General features: G+C 39.3%; 1 protein-coding gene across 1 annotated transcript in view; it reads right to left on the reverse strand.

Moving 5' to 3' along the window:
* OXCT1 (3-oxoacid CoA-transferase 1) overlaps positions 1 to 22,293 on the reverse strand; it is a 159,965-nt gene that overhangs the window by 114,981 nt on the left and 22,691 nt on the right. The window contains exons 5-7 of the mRNA XM_040262424.1: positions 19,439 to 19,588; positions 12,942 to 13,048; positions 10,272 to 10,332 (exon numbers count right to left, since the gene is read on the reverse strand). Of these exons, the coding sequence (XP_040118358.1) occupies positions 10,272 to 10,332; positions 12,942 to 13,048; positions 19,439 to 19,588 (318 nt within the window). The remainder of the gene's footprint in view (positions 1 to 10,271; positions 10,333 to 12,941; positions 13,049 to 19,438; positions 19,589 to 22,293) is intronic.

Genomic DNA, 22,293 nt, shown 5'->3' on the forward strand with positions numbered 1-22,293 from the left:
TAAGGCTTTGCAGGCTCCATACTGTCTCTGTCACATATTGTTCTTTTCTTTTTTTCAAACAACCCTTTAAAATATATATATTAAAAAAATTTCTTACCTCTTAGGCAGTACAGAACAGGTCACAGATTGCAGTTTATCAATCTTTGTTATAAATAATAATTATGAACTAATAGTATATAGGATATATACAGTATACACAACAGAAATTAGCCTTTCACTTTTATCACACTTGTTCAACAGGCTCCCTTTTCCTAAAGTAGGTTCTAAAACTAGAAATGCTCTATATTAGAGAAGGATGATGCATATGTCCTCACTATTTTTATGAGAAAAAAATTCCACGCAGGTATTCTTTTCTCTCCTCTTAAGTGGTCAAGTATAAAAGATGTTCACTAAGAACTCATGAACAATCACTTAGAACGTACATATTTATGATGAAATTCAAAAGCATAGGTTTATACAGTGTAGACAGATAAAGACAAATTTGTGAAGCCTCAAAAATTATACACAGATACAAAGCCAAAAAGCCCAAAATAGCTAAAATAAAATCTACCAATCCATCAAAAAAGGAGGGATGTATTATTAAAATGACTCTTTTAGGATCTCTGCACCAACAATAAAAAAATAGCACCAAAATTTTGTAAGGATAATGGCATACAAATGACTTGCTGTAATTGGTATTTCTACCCCACAATGCAATGAAGTCCATTGTAGCTGAGATAAAGGAACTCTTACAGAGTTCTCACATTGTTACCAAGCAACAAGAAATAAAATGTCAGGATTAGCACTTGATTTAATATATTTTTACCATTAATAAACCATACTTCTATCCTGCTATTCTTCTGGATGTAAATGGTCATTAGTTTAAGGATTATATTCAGCACCCTTTAAGAGTACGCAAAAAAAAAAAAAAAAAATTGCAGTGAAGTTAATTTGGGCACTCACTAACTTCATATTTTTTATATTAACTGCTTCCTTGGCCGAAACAACAAATAATAACAGTGATTCTATTACTTAGAAGGTTATTTTGTCAAAATATTCAACTACAATGTGTCTTCACTAAATACATCTTCATTAGTATTCAAATATTTTCAAATTAGTTTTGCATTTTATGAAAAGTCAAGGAAATGTCTCTAAACACTTCAATACTTCAAAATAAGTAGAATCAATCAGTTCATTTAGTTGTGTAAGGATATTATCATCTGTCAAAGCAATGTATATCTGGCTAAATTTGTAGCATGAAGAATTTATAGCTATCTCTTTCAGAGAGGCATAGCAAACAATTAAAAAAAAATGAAATCCAAAAGCATGAATAAAATCTTGTAAGTGAAAAACTGTAATAAGACAAAAACATGTAAATTAAGGATATTAGATAATTTAGCAGGCTTAAAAATCAATCATTTAAAATGATATCCATAGCTCACCACGTCTATTCCCAAAGTTAACACTTGAGAAAGTGACTGTATTATGCCTTAGGAGTGAGGGATCCCAGGGTTCTTGCTAGATTGGTGGGAAGAGGGGGTTCCTTCTTTATATTTTGCATCAAATAGCTTTCCTACCCCACCTGTGTTTTTAAAGAACTTGTGTTGAGTACTCATCTCCACTGGCCTGTGTGAATGAACTAAAGAAGACTGGGATTAAACAGGTCCTTGCTGTCCTCATCTTCTGCCTAATGAAGAGAAGTAGAAAGCATTACCAAGTAAATACTACAGTGCAGTGAAAGGCATTTACTGTATCATGTTTCACACAGTGAATGTCACATTTGACATTTCAGCCAAGTTTTCATAAACATCACATCTCCACATGTCAATCAGAGATTTGTGTGTGGGCATAAATCCCACACAGGCATGAGTAGGGGTCGTCTGTGTGTGGATGTGTGTCCTTAACAGTGCATCTGTCTAACGAAGTTTCTCAATGTGATTAGATGTGTTTCTCTTGGGTGGATAGAACCTTTCATTTTTTCCTGTTTGGACCTAATTCTTTTTCCTTTTTACTGTTTCTTAGAAAAACTATGAGTTTCTCTGTAATATCAAAAGGCATTATCAATCTAAAGATTAAGAACAGAAGCAATCTAAGAGGAAAGGAATTATGTTTATCTCTTAGGAAGTTTTATTTTTTTCTAAAGCAGGATGGGAGATGACCAGTCTCTAAAATTTTGATACACTAACTGGCCTGCTTGGTGGAGATTAAATGTTCACAAGATCCACTTAAGTGATTAAGTCAAACAGTTAAAACAAACCCACTGTGTTCCCACCTTCTAGTATAATGTGAACTAACCACCAGTATGATTTCCTCTACGAAGATAATGCATAAGCTGGTATCAACACAGAATTCTCCAAAGAGGGCCAGATTATGCTGGTATCAACACAGAGTTCTCCAAAGAGGGCCAGAAAGTCACAAAAGCCAGGGAGTTCCAATATAAAAATCACATTCTCCATTCATCTCAGAGTTTTAAAGTCAGATTTAGGTCTTATCATCCCAGGAGTAATTATAAAATGAACCAAGTATAGAAATAATACTTCACATAGGTAGGAAGAAGATACTGCCATTACTCTAAAGATGGACCCTCATGTAAAGATTCATTGGCCCACCACCTCACACTGGACAAAGGGCAGTGTGGCATTTCAACTCTTCAAGTCCACCAGGAATATTCCACCTGCTCCTCCTTCTGCCACCCAGCTTACTCCCCTGCCGGATACTGCAGAGCTATCTTCCTTACTTCCCTGAGGTCTCTATTCAAATGTCATCTCAGTAGCATTATATCTCATCTCTGTTATAGACCAACCCATCCAGATTTCACTTTTGGAATTCCTAGTGGTCCAGTGATTCTGCATTCTCACTGCTGAAGGGTCAGGTTCAATTCCTGGTCGGGGAAGAAAGAACCCAAAAGCCTCACAGTGCAGACAAAAACAAAATTTAACTTTCTTTTCTTGACAGCTGATGTCCCTTTTCATGCTTTGTTCCTTTTCTTTAATATTTATCAATATCTAATATACTATACATTTTACTTATTGTACCTATTGTCTATCTTAAGCATCATCATGTAAGCTTGTGAAGGATATAACATCTGGTGCTTATTTCAAAATACTTCAAGAGGGGGCTTCCCTGGTGGCTCAGTGATAGAAAGTCCACCTGCCAAAGCAGGAGACGTGGGTTCAATCCCTGATCCAGGAAGATCCCACGTGCAGAGAAGCAACTAAGCTGTGTGCCACAACTACTAAGCCTGTGCTCTAGAGCCCAGGGAACCACACTATGGAGCCCACACACCACAATCCCTGAAGCCCACCTGCCTGCAGCCGGTGCTCTGCAACAAGAGAAGCTGCTGCAATGAGAAGCTGACACGCTGCAATGAAGAGTAGCCCCACTTGCCACAACTAGAGAAAGCCCAAGCACAGCCACAAAGACCCACTGCAGCCAAAAACCAACAAATAAATAAAATTCACTTTAAAAAATATTACAAGAGGAGAAGGAAGGAGATGGGGATGTAGATGGGGCAGGAGTGATCAAGGGTGGGCAGGTATTGGAACATTAGGATGAACTCAGATGAGTTCATTACACTCTTCCATTTTCTGCTGTATATGTCCATTACCTTTCGTAATAAACATTAAAAACATAAATCTATAATACCTTTACACTGCAACATGCCCTTTTCCTCCTCCACTAATCAGAAACAACATGTCTTTATGCCCAGATGGCAGATGAACCCCTAATACTTTCCTTTAATTAACCTCCTCAGGAGCCATGGCATGTGCCAAGCGCTAGCACGGAACACAGAAGTCACAGTCCCCAGAGCATGGCTCTTCTAAACAAAAAGTCTTATGCTATCACTTTGGAAAATGATTTTCCATATGTCCACACCTTATGACTGTGACATTTTTTAAAGGGATTGATAATCACAATATTCCTGACAGTGGGTCTCTCTACAGGAAAGGCAGGCAGATGACAATGAGAAGAAGCAATCCTCTAATTCCTACCTTACGTAGGTCTGGAGGTGTTTGATTTATTATTATGCCTTCTAACCTGCACAGGCTACATGTATATAATACCAGTATGCATCAAATATGTAACAGACATAATTATTTCACAAACAAATACATAAATATACCATAATATAAATATAATAAAAATAACTTTACTGAAGTTATGGTAACGAATATATTTGTCTTAACTAAAAGCTAAAATTAGCTAAAACAGCTGAAGAAGCTTTGTGTAAACCTTGCCATCTTCTAACACCAGCCAGAACACACGTTTGACGAAACCAGCCAGGTTATTTTGGTCACAGGCAGCCTTAACAGCCTTCGGTGGCTGAGTCAGATGACCTTTCCTGACAGCACAGACATGCCAGGCTGCTTGCAGGAGACAAAATATCTACCGTCTCCTGAGTGAAGTGTTCCCGCCCCTCCTCCGGGGTTTTCTATTATAAGTTGCCTTTTTAAAAAATGCAGAGACAATTCCCAGAGAAACCTAGACTGATGGGATATGCACCCAAGAGACTGGCCAAGGAGCACATGGGAAGTCGAGGGTTAACAGATCCCTGCAGAAGCCAAATGAGTTCCAGAGTCCTGCTGCTCATGATACACATGGAACACAGCACCAAGAATTGTTCCCTGGCTGGTTTTGCACTTAAACTTGTGAAGTTTATCAGGGAAGATTTCACCCACTCAAAGAGAAGGTCCAGAAATAACACTGCCTGGCCTAAAAAGAGAAATGTGTTTGTGGCATGTGTGCCAATACGTACACCCACTTGTACTATTTTTCCCAAGCAACTACCCCCAGGTTCCTTAAGAGGGAGAAAGAGACAGCCAACTTTGTGATGAAACAGACCACTGGCTGCAGGTTTTAAGAGATGCAATGCAATATTCCTATCAGTTCTGTTAAAAGGAAAAAGACATACTGATCACCTCTTTGGTTTTCTACAACTCACCTTTGTTTAGAACACATCTGAAAGGTAAAACACTTCCAAAAAGGAGGAATGTCTCACTTTAAGAGAAACAAGAAATAATTCATGCCAAGGGTCATTTTGATATTCTCTTCAAGATAAATATACTGGTTTTACATCTTGTCAATTAGAGGAGAAATTATGAAGCAAAAAAGGAAAGAGATGGCTCGCATGTTCTTCCGCCATCCTGTTTCTAAGTTCAAAAAGAGAGACTTCCATGGTAGCCCAGTGGCTAGGACTCTGAGCTTCCAATGCAGTGGGCAGAGGATTCGATTCCTGCTTGGGGAATATCCCACATGCTGCACAGCACAGCAAAAAAAAAGTCCCCAAAGATTTTAAGGTACCTGAGGGAATCATTGGGGCTTCCCTGTATGGTAAAGAATCCCACCTGCAGTGTAGGAGACCTGGGTTCAATCCCTGGGTCAGGAAGATCCCCTGGAGAAGAGAATGGCAAACCACTCCAGTACTCTTGCCTGGAGAAGCCCATGGAAAAAGGAGCCTGGCAGGCTACAGTCCATGGAGCTGCAAACAGTTGGACACGATTGAGCATCTACACTCTTAAGGAATCATCGCTAATATTTATAGTACTACCACCCCCCCACCCACTGACTCCCTTTAAAACTCAAGTTATAGTGGGTACCAAGGGAGAAAGGCTGAAAAGATGCAGCCCCAGGAGTGGGGTGAAGCTGCAAGGAGGCAGGCTTCACCCCAGATCCTGCTACTGAAAAGTTCTACCTGGCCTGATCTATAAGAGAAAGGAGATGAGCTAAGAGGTCTAAAAAAAATGTGTTTGTCTGAAATGTATGGTGTAGTTGTTGTCAAAGCGCACACTGCTTTAAGTTCCTGCTAGACTAGAATAGACATTCAATCACCACATTCAGGGAAGTTTGTGAAAAGCTGCACAGCTCAGAGAGGCTACGTAATAGAATGAACAGAGTCTAAGAGGAGGACTAAACTAATTCACAGGGCTACTGATCCCACCTAGGATGATGCTTTTCTCAAAGCCCTCTTGGAGGCAGATGGTACAAGAGGCAAAAAGACCTTCACTGGAATAACTGGCAAAGAAGACTGGAGATAGAGGAATATACTGGCCTCAAACTCCCTATCTGCTTGATTCTAACAGCACTGAAATGGACTACTTTCAGAAACTCAGTATCTTTCAAGATTTTGAAATATCACCCACTAATGATGATTTGAGAGTATTTCATAAAGTAGTGGAAAAGCGCAGGTACCTGGGAATCATGCTTCCTATGGGTCTATCTTAGCTCCACCTAGCTGTGTGACATAGGTACACAACCTCACCTCTCTGTGCTTTATCGCCCTCATCTGTAAAATAAGGATAATAATGACTCCTATCCCATAAGACTATTGTGAATATTTTTAAAAATCCATTAAAATACAGACGTGAGTTATACAGAATAAATACTTGATTAATAGTAGTTATTATTACCGTCAATACTGAACAGGCAGGAACATATGCAGCTAATTTGTGATCTCTAAGGACTCCCTGTTAAACCAGCTCACAATCACCCATCTTACCAAGACCATTACACAAGAAAGCAGGATAGGGCTGGAGGAAAAGAATTATAGAGTCCTGAAGGCCAATGCAGGTCACAGAGTACAAAGAACACAGCACAGAAGAAGAGCTGGAGGTCCAGGGTACTCACTGGACTAAGAATAATACAAAACTCACACCCTAGATAGATCCTTCATTATCAGAAAACACCCAGTCTATTCATCAACCCCAATTTCAAACATTTTACGCTTCCAAGAGCTCAGTTCTTCCAATTCAACCTAAAGCCATGTGGACCTCTTCTACTGTGAGCAGGCAGAGGGGGCAACCTTACCATAATTTATTGTCTAAATTGCTGTTTTGCTTACATTCCTAAACTAGAACTACAAATTAGATTTCATCTTGATACTTCTAATTAGCCTCTGTCCAATAAAACTTTCTACAGGGATGATCATGTTCTTTATCTATGTTGATCAACACAGTAGTCACTACTACATGGAACCAATGAAAAACAACCTGAACTTTTACTTTATTTAATTTAAACTTTTAAATTTAAATAAGGACAGAAACAGCAAGGACATAACAAAAGTGGAAGACACTAAGAAGAGGTGGCAAGAACACACAGAAAAACCACACAAAATACGTCTTAATTACCCAAATAACCATGATCGTGTGGTTCCTCAGCTAGAGCCAGACATTGTGGAGTGTGAAGTCAAGTGGGCCTTAGGAAGCATTACTATGAACAAAGCTAGTGGAGGTGATGGAATTCCAGCTGAGCTGTTTCAAATCCTAAAAGATGATGCTGTGAAAGTGCTGCACTTAATATGCCAGTAAATTTGGAAAACTCAGCAGTGGCCACAGGACTGGATCCCAAGGAAAGGCAATGTCAAAGAATGTTCAATTCTGCTCATTTCTCATGCTAGCAAGGTAATGCTCAAAATCCTTCAAGCTAGGCTTTAGCAGTACATGAACTGAGAGTTTCCAGATGTACAAGCTGTATTTAGAAAAGGCAGAGGAATCAGAGATCAAATTGCCAACATCCATTGGATCATAGAGAAAGCAAGGAATTCCAGAAAAAAACATCTACTTCTGTTTCATTGACTATGCTAAAACCTTTGACTGTGTGGATCACAACAAACTGGAAAATTCTTCATGACATGGGAATACCAAACCACTTTACCTGTCTCCTGAGAAACTTGTATGCAGATCAAGAAACAACAGTCAGGACCGGACCTAGAGCAATGAATGCACTAGTTCAAAATTGGGAAAGAAGTACATCAAGGCTATGTATTGTCACCCTGCTTATTTAACTTGTATGCAAAGTACATCATGCAAAATGCTGGACTGGGTGAAGAATGAGCTGGAATCAAGATTACCGGGAGAAATATCAACAACCTCAGATATGCAGATAATACCATTCTAATGGCAGAAAGCAAAAAGGAACTATAGAGCCTCTTCATGAGGATGGAAGAGGAGAGTGAAATAGCTGGCTTAAAATTCAACATTCAAAAAACTAAGATCATGGCATCCAGTCCCATCACTTCATGGCAAATAGATGGGAGAAGTAGTGACAGGTTTCATTTTCTTGGGCTCCAAAAATCACTGAGTACAGTGACTGTAGCCATGAAATTAAAAGACGTTTGTTCCTTGGAAGAAAAGCTATGACAAACCTAGACAGAACATTCAAAAGCAGAGACATCACTTTGCTGACAAAGGTCCATATAGTCAAAACTATCATTTTTCCATTAGTCATGTATGAATGTCAGAGCTGGACCATAAACAAAGCTGAGTGCTGAAGAATTAATGCTTTTGAACTGTGGTGCTGGAGAAGACTCTTGAAAGTCCCTTGGACTGCAAGGAGATCAAACCAGTCAATCCCAAAGGAAATCAACCCTAAATATTTTTTGAAAGGACTAATGTTAAAGCTGAATATCCAATCCTTTGGCCACCTGATACAAAGAGCTGACTCACTGGAAAAGACCCTGATGCTGGGAAAGACTGAGGGCAGGAAGAAAAGGGGGTAATAGAGGATGAGATGGTTGGATGCTATCATCGACTCAATGGACATGAGTTTGAGCAAATCTGGGAGACAGTGAAGGACAAAGGAGCCTGGCATGCTGCAGTACATAAGAGTCGCAAAGAGTTGGACACAACTTAAGTCACTGAACAACAACAAGAGTTTAAATTTTAAAAGCTGCATGTGGGTACTGGCTAGTATACTGGACAGTGCAGGTATAATCAATTAGGAGTGGCAGTCAGCAGCACTATATTGAAGGGGATCCTAATGTGAGTCTGTCTAACAGGACAGAGAGCTGTGAATAAGAGATGTCTGTTCTTGTACATGGGAGGGTAGCCTTTATCATATTTGCAGGCTCAATTAAAGGATTTTATCTCCCTTTCCCTTATGCCAACAGCAAACATCTTTTCAAATATCTTCACTAATTCTCGGACTACTAGAGGTTCACTTCCTGCTTTCGGAAGAGATAAGACTGGCTGAAAAGAACTAGATTATAAAAGGGAAAAAAAAGAAAGAAAATCACCCAGGACAATGCATATTGACCCCATAGTACTCAGAGAAAAAATACTCGTTTGTGGCAGTTTTACAGAGGTACATACAATCAACAGTGTTAAACTACCAATTAGTTTAAGCTGTGTTTATAGGCTTTTTTCAGTACTGTTACAGGTGTGTGCAATGGAGAGGTCATTAGATGATTTTATTTTTAAAAATTTCACAGATTAAATCACATTATCCATTTTAAATGCAGAAAATATACTGAAGCCACTGCAAAAGAAACCGTCCTGCCAATGTTGAAAGTACCACATTTCCCAGCACTTTAAAAATAGTATACTTCAAATATTGTCAATTAACCATTCTTCCATAAGAGGGGAAAAAAAAGAAGCCAAACTATGGCTATCGAGTAAAATAATAATACACTGTACTTTCCAAGAGAATTTTAACATTTGATTGTTTCAAAAATACAGCAGCACTGCCTCCATGAAATATCATCTTGGCCAAGAGCTTGAAGGAATGAAAAGATGTCAAGTACAATGGCACCATAACAAGAAAAATCAAGAACATACATTCTCATTTCCAGATCCCAAGATGGGATCCTATAAAGCCCTCCTGTGGGGAAATATATCTCAAATCCCATGAAAATCTGGTTCCAAAGTGATCCTCAAAGCCTACATGAATCATTTTGAAGTCTCCTTTCAGGTTCCAATATATAAACATAAAACAGCAGGGTTTTGGTATAAGCACCTATTTCTATCCCAGAGCTTTAACACTAGGCACGTTCTAGAATTATTCAAGTCTCTTCAGAACAAACCCTGAGATGTTTAAAGTAGAGTCAGTTAGCGCATTAATTCAACTGTTCCAAACAGAACTACATCAAAGCAATGAGTTGTACTACCCTCCTTCCTCCTCAGAGTATCACCACTCTCTGTCACAGTGAGATAAAGAACTTCTCCTGATACAACTTATTATTTTCCTTAGGATTCTGTTTAGAAAAATTCATCCCTGAGATTTTACCCAAGAAGGTCCACTTTGCTCAAGTACCAAAGAAGTTTTATGAGCTGGTCAGCCTCATAGCTTGTTTCCCAAAGTGAGCATTCTGGTGAGATCCTAGCTAACCAGAGAGCTCAAATTCCAGCAAAATTTCAACTATCATATATTTAAATAAAATCCTTCAACATCTCAAATGAAAAAAATGGTCATTGTCCTTCATAAAAACAAATGAACTGTAGTACTTTTTCTTAAACTAACACATAACATCAACTTTAAAAAAGCAACATTAGGAAATCAGAAATAACCTCTTCGCTTACCTCCACCACTGTGGTTTCTGCAGCTTTGCACATCGGCAAGTTGAAATTCCTTGCACTTTTCCTACATTAGGGGTGAGGGAATAAGGAAGTGTGTAAAGAAGGCCAAAAATAAGAAGTGTTTCTCTCAGCTTTAATTACAGATTAAAAGAATTTCTGTAATCTAAGACTCTGTGAATCTTTTTAAAAGTATATCATATTTTCCAAAAGTTCTATAGCTATTTTATATATAAAAACAATGCAATAGCCACTTAATGGAATCATATCACATTTATGGGGTTAAGAGAAAGAACTATTTTTCATTTTCAACATATAATTATATACAGAAAAATAAAATGGATATTAATGAGTCTAATTTCTCTAAATCTTTTAACTGAAATGCTACTTTGTTTCTATAGTTAAATACTTCACTGAACTTGCTCTTGTTAAACATTAAGTAGCAAGTGCTTTATCTGAGAAGGTATAGTAATTATACTCTTATTAAAGAGAAATCTATTGCTGAAATTAACTGAAATATTCATGGGTAATTTGTGAGTCACTTATAAAGATCATTCTGGAGAACCAACTTCCAATGAAATTTTTGAAACTACAACCCCCACATCAGACCCTGAGGTATAAAAAGAGGGGGCCAATTTTGCTGATGCTTCTGCATTCCCAAGTTCCTAAATTCATGTACTTACTCTAATAATAAAAATTTAAATGTGTTCTTGTTTCTGAGAGTGTAAATTGAAAGGAAAAATTCTTTGGTAAAGAGGAATAATTCACAGCTGTGTCTTACCAGCCCTTTGTGCTAGCAATGTTTCTTTCACTTGGATTCAAGGATAGGTGTGTCTTTGAGAGAGGAATATCTCTATGTACTTTCACAAGCTACTGTGTTGGATTCCATCAAACATCCAGCATCAAAAGCTCCAAGGACAGAGTGGCCTAAGGTGCAGGTATGCAGGGCCCGCCCACTCTACCAATGGCTTAGACAGACCTCTGTACCAGTTGTCCCATTAATCATGAAGGTCAGCCTAGAAGTCAGGATCTTAAGAATCTAGGCCACCTGACCACTGGCGACAAGCACTCTCATTTCACATCAAAGCTCAATGGCTACTGAGCAGAAACCACAGGCATAGAGTCTCTGCTCAGAATAGCCCTTGTGCTGTCTTTAGACAACAGGCAGTAAAGCACAGGATAAACTCATGGAAATATTTTAAGTAATTCATTTTCATTTGCTACTACACAATTTCATTAATCTTAAAAAAAAAAAAAAACTAGCTTCAAAAACATTACACCAAGGTGTCAAATAAAGGTAGACAGCATTCAGTGTCCTCTGTAATTGCTGAAATTAGTTATAATACCAAAAACTGACTAAATTTGGGGACTTCCCTAGCAGTCCAGTGGTTAAGACTCCGCATTTCTACTGCAGGAGGCACAGGTTCAATTTCTGGTCAAGGAACTAAGATCCTAAGTGCCGTGGCCCCATCAAAAAAAAACAAAATCAAACAAACAAAAAAAATTGGCCAAGCTCAAAAAATCAAATACAGTATATTTAATGTCATATAAAGTGTTAGTCACTCAGCTGTGTCCACTCTTTGTGACCCCATGAGCTGTAGCCTGCCAGGCTTCTCTGTCCATGGGATTCTCCAGACAAGAATACTGGAGTGGTTAGATATTCCCTTCTCTAGGGAATCCTCCCATTCCAAAGACTGAACTCTGGTCTCAGGCATTGCAGGCAGATTCTTTACCATCTGAGCCACCAGGGAAGCCAATGTCATATAAGATCTTCAGAAATGAAACAGTAACATGAGAGTGATCACTGATAATTTAATTGTGATCATACCAAAGCTGCATTTGGTAAAGATTCTTTAAAAATCACTAACAAAAAGCAGGAAATGGACCATACTATAAAAAAGAAAACTAGTTTGGTAACCTAACAGGTGAAGTCTTCAAAATCAAACATTTTGAAAGCTTTTATGAGTATATTCAAAGGTGGCACAATTTTCAAAAAACAACTACATAATACCTAAATCCAAGATACTGAAACTTGGTATTTAGTATGCTTAGCATAATCAAAAGATGTTGAAATCTATTAAGTGGCTTAATCTATCTGTGGCCATCCAGATAATGAAAATGAAAGCTAGGCATTATTAATGTTAATCAACTTTCCAAACATCATCTTTATAAGCATTTTCTAGTAGACGCCAACAAGCTTGGAAAAGAACTGACCTAAATGCTTATTAGCAATATTTTTCCAGAATATCAAACTAACTTAGGTGTTTTAAGACAATGCATATAAATAACGATGTCAAAATTAAATATAGTTTTGTGCTTCTGTCAGCTTTTCTAAGTATGTCACAACACTGTACTTAGTCTTAACCACTAAAGTACACAGGACAAAAGTATATGTGACTATAAACAAGACTAGAATAGATTCAAATAGTTAAACAGTGCACCATGGGCACAAATCAGTCAGAACAGATGTCCTCAAGCGCACCAAACCAGCATGGCCACAGAGCAATGGTTCTGTACACACCCACACCCACACACACACGTGATTGATTTTAAGCAATCTTTAAAATAAATTTTTAAATACCAAACACATCAAGATGTCCATTTTGTAATCATAATTTTGGAAACAAAGTTGCTAACAGCCATTACGTTGAACATTTTTTAAAACCATTGTACTACCTGAAAATCACGTTTCCGGCTCGGTCTGCCTTCCAGGCTTTCACCAAAGCAAAATCCCCTGTGATTGCTTCCTCCAAGATAAAATGCTGACCTTTAAACTCCCTCACCTGCAAGAGACAAAGGGCATTGTCAGGATCTCTACAGGGCTTGGTTGGTTGTGATACCTGCTCTGATGTGTGTGCATGTGTGTGCTCAGTTGCTCAGTCACGTCTGACTCTTTGAGACCCCATATACTGTAATCCACCAGGCTCCTCTGTCCATGGAAGTTTCCAGGTAAGAACACTGGAGCAGGTTGCCATTTCCTACTCCAGGGGATCTTCTCTACCCAGAGCTCAAACCTGCGTCTCTTGTGCCTCCTGCATTGGTAGGCAGATTCTTTACCACTGAGCCCCACTAGTTACTTATTTGTCTAAGTGTAACTTACTTATTTTCTTATGTGTATTACTAAACTATTAACTTCCCAACCCAGGGGCAGGTGGGTTCTTTGCTGCTGAGCCACCTGGGAAGACCCACTTGCTCTGACAGAGACAGATAAAAGGGATACAAGCCTAGTTAGGGCAAGAAGGAGAAGATCTAAACTGAGACTTTTTATCATACTAAATGGGTGTGGACGGTAGTTTGGGGATGATTCAAGTGCATTTTATTTATTGTGTACTTTATTTCTATTATCATTACATCAGCTATTCTATTATCTATTACATCAGCTCCACCTCAGATCATCAGGAATTAGATGCAGGAGGCTGGGGACCCCTGGACCAGTGTTCACTCAAAGTGATGAAGAGGAAACTAAGGGAGCAGCATGTGCCAAGGCCCAGTGGTAGGAGAGCTTGGTAACTCTGAGGAACTGAAAATTCTGCATGCTTGTGGCATAGACTGCATGTGTTAGCACTCAGTTTACTATTTCTGTGAATAAGTTACATACTGACATGAAAAAGGCCCCTATTTCCCTCCACTCTGGCCTCCATGGTGGCTCAGACAGTATGAAATCCACCTGCAACGTGGGAGACCTGGGTTTGATCCCTGGGTCGAAAAGATCCCATGGAGGAGGGCATAGCAACCCACTCCAGTATTCTCACCTGGAGAAATTCACAGACAGAAGAGCCAGAGGGCTACAGTCCATGGGGTCACAAAGAGTACAACCCAGCTGAGAGGCTAACACTTTCAGTTTCCCTCCACTGTAGAAAAAAACTATATAGTTGCATGAAACGGGCAATGCATTATTTTCCTACCTAAAATAGTTATAAAAATCCATTCCTCTCTCCTAATTAATTCATAATCATCTGCTGGGATTTTTATTGGGATTCCTAGAGTTTATAGACTAATCTGGAGAGAACTGATATGCCATATCCCATCTGTGAGCATAATATAGGCCTATATTTTTTAAAGTCTTCTTTTACCTCCTTCAACAGTTTTATAATTCCCCCCCAAAAAGCTCTGTATATATTTCCTAGGTTTATTCACAGGTGCTTCATGGTTTTTGATGGCCACTGTGACTATTATATTTTATTCTATTACACCTTCTTTTCTGTCATTACTGGTCTAATGGAAGGCTATTGATTTTTGTATGTTTATTGACTTTTAATTCTACTCCAAATGGAAGAGATGGGGAGAAAAAGCATAAAGCAAAACTATGCTGTAGCATTTTGTTCCCTTTTTCTTCATGGGGACTTAGCTCTGGGAGTTGAAACAAACAGAGGAAACAAAATCAACATTACACTCCCATCACCACACGGGATGGAAGCCATTTGAAGGCTGAAGTCCATTCTCATTCCTACTGCGCCTCCTAGTGGAAAAAACTGCATGCATTTTACAGAAAGTTTTGAGAGACAGTTTGGGTACATATACTTTTCTTAAACTATGGTTTAAAAAAAGAAACTTTTTAAAAAATTATAGTTAATTTATAATATTGCATTAGTTTCAGGGATATAGCAAAGTGATTTAAATCCCAGATATGCGATTCAGATATCCCATATGTGTACATATATGGGATTTCTGGGTAGCTCAGCTGGTAAAAAATCTGCCTGCAATGTAGGTGACCTCAGTTCTATTCCTGGGCTGGGCTGAGAAGGGATTGGCTACCCACTCCAGTATTCTTGGGCTTCCCTGGTGGCTCAGACAGTAAAGAATCCACCTGCAATTCAGGAAATCTGGGTTCTATCCCTAGGTTGGGAAGATCCCCTGGAGGAGGACATGGCAATCCACTCCAGTATTCTTGCCTGGAGGATCGCCATGGACAGAGGAGCCTGGCGGGCTACAGTCCACGGGATCACAAAGAGTCAGACATGACTGAGTGACTAAGCACAGCACATGTATACATATACATATATATATTCTTTTTCAGATTCTTTTCCATTATAGGTTATTATAAGATATTGAATAAAGCTCCCTGTGTTACAGAGTAGGTTCTTGTTGTTTATTTTTATATAATAGTGTGTATATGTTAATCCCAAACACCTAACTTATCCCTCTCCCCCACTTTACCTGTTGGTAACCATAAGTTTGTTTTTTATGTCAGTGAGTCTATTCCTGTTGTGTAAATAAGTTCACTTGTATCAATCTTTTAGTTTCCACATATGTGATATCATTTGATATTTTGTCTTTGACTGATTTCATTTAGTATGATAATCTCTAGGTCCATTCATGTTACTGCAAATGGAATTAATTCATTTTTATGGCTAAGTAATATTCCATGGTATATATGTACTACATCTTCTTTAACCATTCACCTGTCGATGGACATTTAGGTTGCTTCTGTTTCTTGGCTACTGTAAATAATACTGCTATAAAACACTGGGGTGCCTATATCTCTTTCAACTAGGGTTTTTATCTTTTCCATATATGCCCAGAAGTGGGACTGTTTTCCACTCTGGCTGCACCAATTTATATTCCCACCATCAGTACAGGTTCCCTTTTCTCCACAGTCTCTCCAGCACTTACTATTTGTAAACTTTTTGATGATGGCCATTCTGACCAGTGTGAGGTGATACTTCATTGTAGTTCTGATTTACATTAAAACAGAAATCATTTCTTACAGAACAGTTTCCTTAAAGGTATTATGACACATTATGTCAGAAAAGATTAATGAATTTAGGGAATTACAGATGAATAAGGATCATATTAATATGAACTTAGATAAATTATATGAAGGATATTTGTAAGATACACATCAATAGTTTTTTCAGTTCAGTCACTCAGTCATGTCTGACTCTTTGTGACCCCATGGACTGCTGCACGCCAGGCTTCCCTGTCCATCACCAGTTCATGGAGCTTGCACAAACTCATGTCCGTCGAGTCAGTGATGCCATCCAACCATATTATCCTCTGTTGTCCCCTTCTCCTCCTGCCTTAGTTTTTTTAAGTCTTATGAATTTCAGTCATCACTAATGATGATAGTTGAGTCTTTTCCATGAAGACCTAGAAAAACACATCTAAATATACGCCAACTCAGGGCAAAGTAAAAACACTGGCATTTTTTTCTATTCCAATTATATAACTTCCTGAAGGGGCTACACATCAGCAGTTGCTAAGTGTTAGCTATTTTAAAATTTAAAAACAGGGACAGAATTGGTTTTGTCAAACTAGCTATTATACTCACTTGAGTCACTCATTTCACAGTCTCCACGATCTCATCTTTCCATCCTTTCTTGAATCCACTCCATTCAAATTTTCACCATTCCAGAAAAATCCTCTGTTCCAAAAAATCACCCTTTAAGGTCACCAATGACCTCCACATTTTCAGCTGCAATGGTCAACTTCCAGTCCTATTACTCAACTCCTTCACTCTCTGACACAGTTGGTCACTCCTGGCTTTGCAAAAGTTTCCATCTCCCAAATCACCTCGCCTGGATCTCCTCTTTACTCACTGGACGCTCTCATTTTATTTACTGCTCCTTTTCCTCTTTTCAGTCTTTAAATGCCAGGCCTCCTCTAAACCCTTAAATGCAAAAGAGGTGTTCTCTGCACTCCAGCCTTCGTCACTGAAGTCCCATGGTTTTAAACACCACATGCTGATAATTTCTGGGTTGGGAAGATCTGCTGGAGAAGGGATAGGCTACCCACTCCAATATTCTTGGGCTTCCCTGGTGGCTCAGTTGGTAAAGAACACACCTGCAATGCGGGAGACATGGGTGCGACCCCTGGGTTGGGAAGATCCCCTGAAGAAGGGAAAGACTACCCACCCCAGTATTCTGGCTTGAAGAATTCCGAGGACTATATAGTCCATGCGGTTACAAAGAGTCAGACGTGACTGAGTGAATTTCACTTGCTGATGCCTCCAAAGTTCCTATCCCAGCTCTCAACCCTCCCTGAGCTGACCTAAAGCCTACTGAGTAGCTCCTCTTGGAGGCCAATGAATCTCTTAAACACTTCAAGTCCAGAAACAGCTCCTTGTTAATTCTCATACTTGGCCCATCTCAATAAGCAGCACGCTTGATTCGTGTCTTTTCTTACTCAGTAAATCGTGTTGGCCCTACTGTCAGTGTATTTCCCACCTGCAACTACTTCTCACAAATTCCACTGTTACCACCTCAATCTAAACCGCCTTCTAATTCCAACTGGATTAGTATTAATACAACAGCCCCTCATCTCTCTTGCTGCTTCTGCTTCTGGGTCTCTGACAAAAAACCCACTCCCCAAAGTCACAGTGATCTTTCCAAAATGTAGCTGAGATCCCATCACTCTCCCACTTCTATTCAACACTCTCAGCCCCTCACCACACTCAGTGAAGTCCAAGTTCATGACCTGGATCCTGCCTCTCTTCAATCTCCAGTCCTACCACTCTCTGCCTCATTCACTCTGTTCCAGTCTCAATGCCCTGCTGTGGCACACCCTCGGCAAGCCTGCCAAGGACCATGTCCTTCCTCTTTCTTCTGACTAGAGCACAGCCTACAATCTTCACCCGGCCCATTCTCCTATCTTCTTCAGGTCTCTACCAAACATCACCTCTCGGAGAGGTTCCCCTGACCCGGCCTGGAACACACCTTCCTGGCCACTCAGCACCCTCTCTGCCTTTGCCCTACTTGATTTGTTACATTATGCATTTGTCTCTTCATTCTCTGTCAGTTCCCCCACTACAGGGGGACTTGGCCTAAAGGACTCCTTTTTCCACCACATTTGGACTAGTGCTTGGCAAACAGAAGGACCTCAAATAACTATCACTAATTCAAGGAATTCACTCATTTCCTCTTCCCACCATAATCAAGGAAAATAAAGTTGGCTAACAAGAATCATTTCTAGAGATTATCTGTTGTATTCCCCGGGATTCAGACAAAATTACCAAACTGCTAGATGCCTACACCTGACTCCAGGCTGAAATGAACCCAGGCATTCAGGACAGATTCTAGTCTATCCTTTGTTTTCACAGGGTAAGTTAATGATGTAACTTCTAGCAAGTTCTCAAAGCATTCACCAGATTTTGCTGGCTATCCTGATCTATATTAACTAGGATCCATCTTAATAATTAGGTTCCTGTCTTTTTCTTTGCGAAAACAGTTTAAACCTAATTAGGCAAGAAGCAAGATAGAGTATAAAAAACGTTAACAAAAGCTTTGAGTCAATATAGGTAACCCTAAGCAGAAAAGGCACAGCTCCAGATGAAGGACGCTGCTGGAGACAAACATGGGACAGCAGGGGGATGGGAGTAATGACCTTTATCTTCCCTCAAAACCCCAAGGGCACAGCTAACATCCCTATACAAAGAAAGGTAACAAGACCCCTTGATATACTAAGTTCTCACTTCTCTAGAGATAAGTTCAGCAGTCCATGACTTTTGTTAACTCTCATGAGCCATGTGGGCAGAGAGAAGGGAAAGATACCAAAAATGCAGCAATGAGATACTGGCCTGTGTCATTTTAAAAACTGGCTTCTGAATATCTCAAATACCTGTATCTAGAGTTCTATTCTTTTCTAATGTGTGAGGAAAGTTACCTAGTATAAAGATACTCCATCTTATCCAGCACTTTAAATAAAACTAGGTTATTCAGTCTAAGGCTCAAATGTGTCCAGTGTACAAAATGAAGGATAAAGAAGATAATATAAACTTGGTGTTTATTCTACTCATATTACATATTTATAACCATTCTCTGCTTTTTAAGATTATAGACAAATTTGTGATTTCTTTAGCTTTTTTTCCCTTCTTCAATCATATCCAGAAGGGGCCTGAACATGAAGGGTTTAATATCATACATATTATGGTATTAAATAAAGTAGCTGTATTTTATTTTCCACATAAACATAATCAGCAATTATACATACTCCTAAGTGTCTTAAAACCTACCATAAAACTAACCTTGACTCTCATTTCTATGGATTAATTTCTTTCCTTCTCATTTGTTTATTCTGGTTTCTCTACATGACTTTAATTACTAGCAGATGTTCAGTTTTAGCTAGAAATTGTACCTAGCATATGTATGTTACTAAATGAATGTGTTTTATTCTCACCCAGGTATGATTTTATACTTTTTTACCCAATGAGCCCACCTGGAATCCGTGTGTCTTACCTCTCTCGGCTTACTGGCAATGGCAATGCTGCCATCTTTGTTGTATTTGATTGGTGCCCCCCCTTCTTGCACCAGGGTCCCATACCCTGTGCTGGTGTAAAATGCAGGAACTCCAGCCCCACCTGCACGAATCCTCTCTGCAAGCGTGCCCTACAAGTGAGCAAAAAACACTGCATCAAAAGTCCATTAAGCACACTTCTGTCTGCGGACACAAATACTTAGCCACATGGTCCCTGCTCTCTAGGTGTTTATTCATCTAAACCACCCCTAGCAGTGCATACTGGTCTACCTCACTAACACTGTAGGCTAGAAGATCAATGCAAAGCAATGACTGTCTCTCTAGACAACAACCTCTCTATTTTTAATCCTTAATTTGTAATGGAACCGCTTATTTGTATACTCATGTTTTCGGTTTCCATGTCTCCACTGGCTTCTCAACATCATATTTTACAAGTCTATTTGTAATATTTTAAAATCAATTTTCAAATCTGAAGTATATAACTTTAACTGTATACATTAAAAAACATACAATAAAATATTGTGTTTTACTGTGTGCTACCTGTAGGTACAGCCTGAATCTTATCATAAATAACAATATCATGATTATATAATAATAACAAAAATTTTCCAGTTATTTAGAATGTATTCTAAACCTTCTCTTAAGTACTTTATCTACTATGTTATCTAATTAAGGAAAAATACAAATGACAAAGACTACAACATACAGCTAAACTGGTTTTTAAAAAGCCAAGAGAAATTCAAATTTTGTTTCAGAATAGGAACGGCTCTAGGAAAAATGTCTTTGTATCATCTTCTGATCACTTTGGCTCCCTTTTAGGTACTAGTCATTTCAAATCTAATTTCCCTAGCTGTCTCTCACCACCACCTGCCTTTCCACCCAGTTTTCCTACTGGGAAATAACTCTGGCCCTAAAACTTGCAGACACAACCCCTAATGTGAAACCTCTTGTTAGGTCTAGTTACATCATATTCAGTTCAGTTCAGTTCAGTTCAGTTCAGTTGCTCAGTTGTGTCCGACTCTTTGTGACCCCATGGACTGCAGAACGCCAGGCCTCCCTGTCCATCACCAACTCCCAGAATTTATTCAAACTCAAGTCCATTGAGTCAGTGATGCCATCTAACCATCTCACCCTCTGTAGTCCCCTTCTCCTGCCTTCAATCTTTCCCAGCATCAGGGTCTTTTCAAATGAGTCAGCTCTTCGCATCAGGTGGCCAAAGTACTGGAGTTTCAGCTTCAGCATCAGTCCTTCCAATGAACATTCAGGACTGATTTCCTTTAGGATGGACTGGGTGGATCTCCTTGCAGCCCAAGAGACTCTCAAGAGTCTTCTCCAATGCCACAGTTCAAAAGCATCAATTCTTCGGTGCTCAGCTTTCTTCACAGTCCAACTCTCACATCCATACATGACTACTAGAAAAACCACAGCCTTGACTAGGTGGACCTTTGTTGCAAGTAATGTCTCTGCTTTTTAATATGCTGTCTAGGTCGGTCATAACTTTTTTCCCAAGGAGTAAGCAAGCATCTTTTTATTTCATGGCTGCAGTCACCATCTGCAGTGATTTTGGAGCCCAAAAAAATAAAGTCAGTCACTGTTTCCACTGTTTCTCCATCTATTGCCATGAAGTGATGGGACCAGATGCCATGATCTTTGTTTTCTGAATGCTTTAAGCCAATTTTTTCACTCTTCTCTTTCACTTTCATTAAGAGGGTCTTTAGTTCTTCACTTTCTGCCATAAGGGTGGTGTCATCTGCATATCTGAGGTTATTGATATTTCTCCCGGCAATCTTGATTCCAGCTTGTGCTTCTTCCAGTCCAGCATTTCTCATGATGTCCTCTGCATATAAGTTAAATAAGCAGGATGACAATATACAGCCTTGACGTACTCCTTTTCCTGTTTCCTGGTGGCTCAGACAGTTTAGTGTCTGTCTACAATGTGAGAGACCTGGGTTCGATCCCTGGGTCAGGAAGATCCCCTGGAGAAGGAAATGGCAATCCACTCCAGGACTATTGCCTGGAAAATCCTATGGACAGAGGAGCCTGGTAGGCTACAGTCCATGGGGTTGCAAAGAGTCGGACACAACTGAGAGACTTCACTTTCACTTTTCCTATTTGGAACCAGTCTGTTGTTCCATGGCCAGTTCTAACTGTTGCTTCTTAACCTGCATATAGGTTTGTCAATAGGCAGGTCAGGTGGTCTGGTATTCCCATCTCTTGAAGAATTTTCCACAGTTTATTGTGATCCACACAGTCAAAGGCTTTGGCATAGTCAATAAGGCAGAAATAGATGTTTTTCTGCTTTTTCAATGATCTAGCAGATGTTGGCAATTTGATCTCCAGTTCCTCTGCCTTTTCTAAAACCAGCTTGAACATCTGGAAGTTCACAGTTCACGTATTGTTGAAGCCTGGCTTGGAGAATTTTGAGCATTACTTTGCTAGCGTGTGAGATAAGTGCATCATATTCAGACTAGATAACTGCCTGACTAACCAGTAGTGAGAATAGGCTTGGATATTAACAATGGTGAGTTTAATATTGTCCCAACCTGAAAACAAGGGTCTACTTGAACTGGGACCTTTAACTATATTGGATTGGCCAAAAAGGTTCCTCAATGACAAACTTTTCAGTCAGATAGGAAAGGAAATGGTAGATAAAGTGAGTGGAAACTTGCTAGATTAACTGCAGTCATTGCTTCCTTTGTTTCAGTTCTCTGGAAACCTGGGCTCTGACCCCAGCATTTAGTCTGTGATGCAGACAGTTTTACTCCCCTCCATGGGCTTCATTTTCCTGATACGTCTCAGCAAGACCAGATTCTGCACAGATTTCTAATTCTATGAT

Source organism: Oryx dammah, unplaced genomic scaffold (genome assembly GCF_014754425.2).
Source record: "Oryx dammah isolate SB20612 unplaced genomic scaffold, SCBI_Odam_1.1 HiC_scaffold_20, whole genome shotgun sequence".
Lineage (NCBI taxonomy): Eukaryota > Metazoa > Chordata > Mammalia > Artiodactyla > Bovidae > Oryx > Oryx dammah.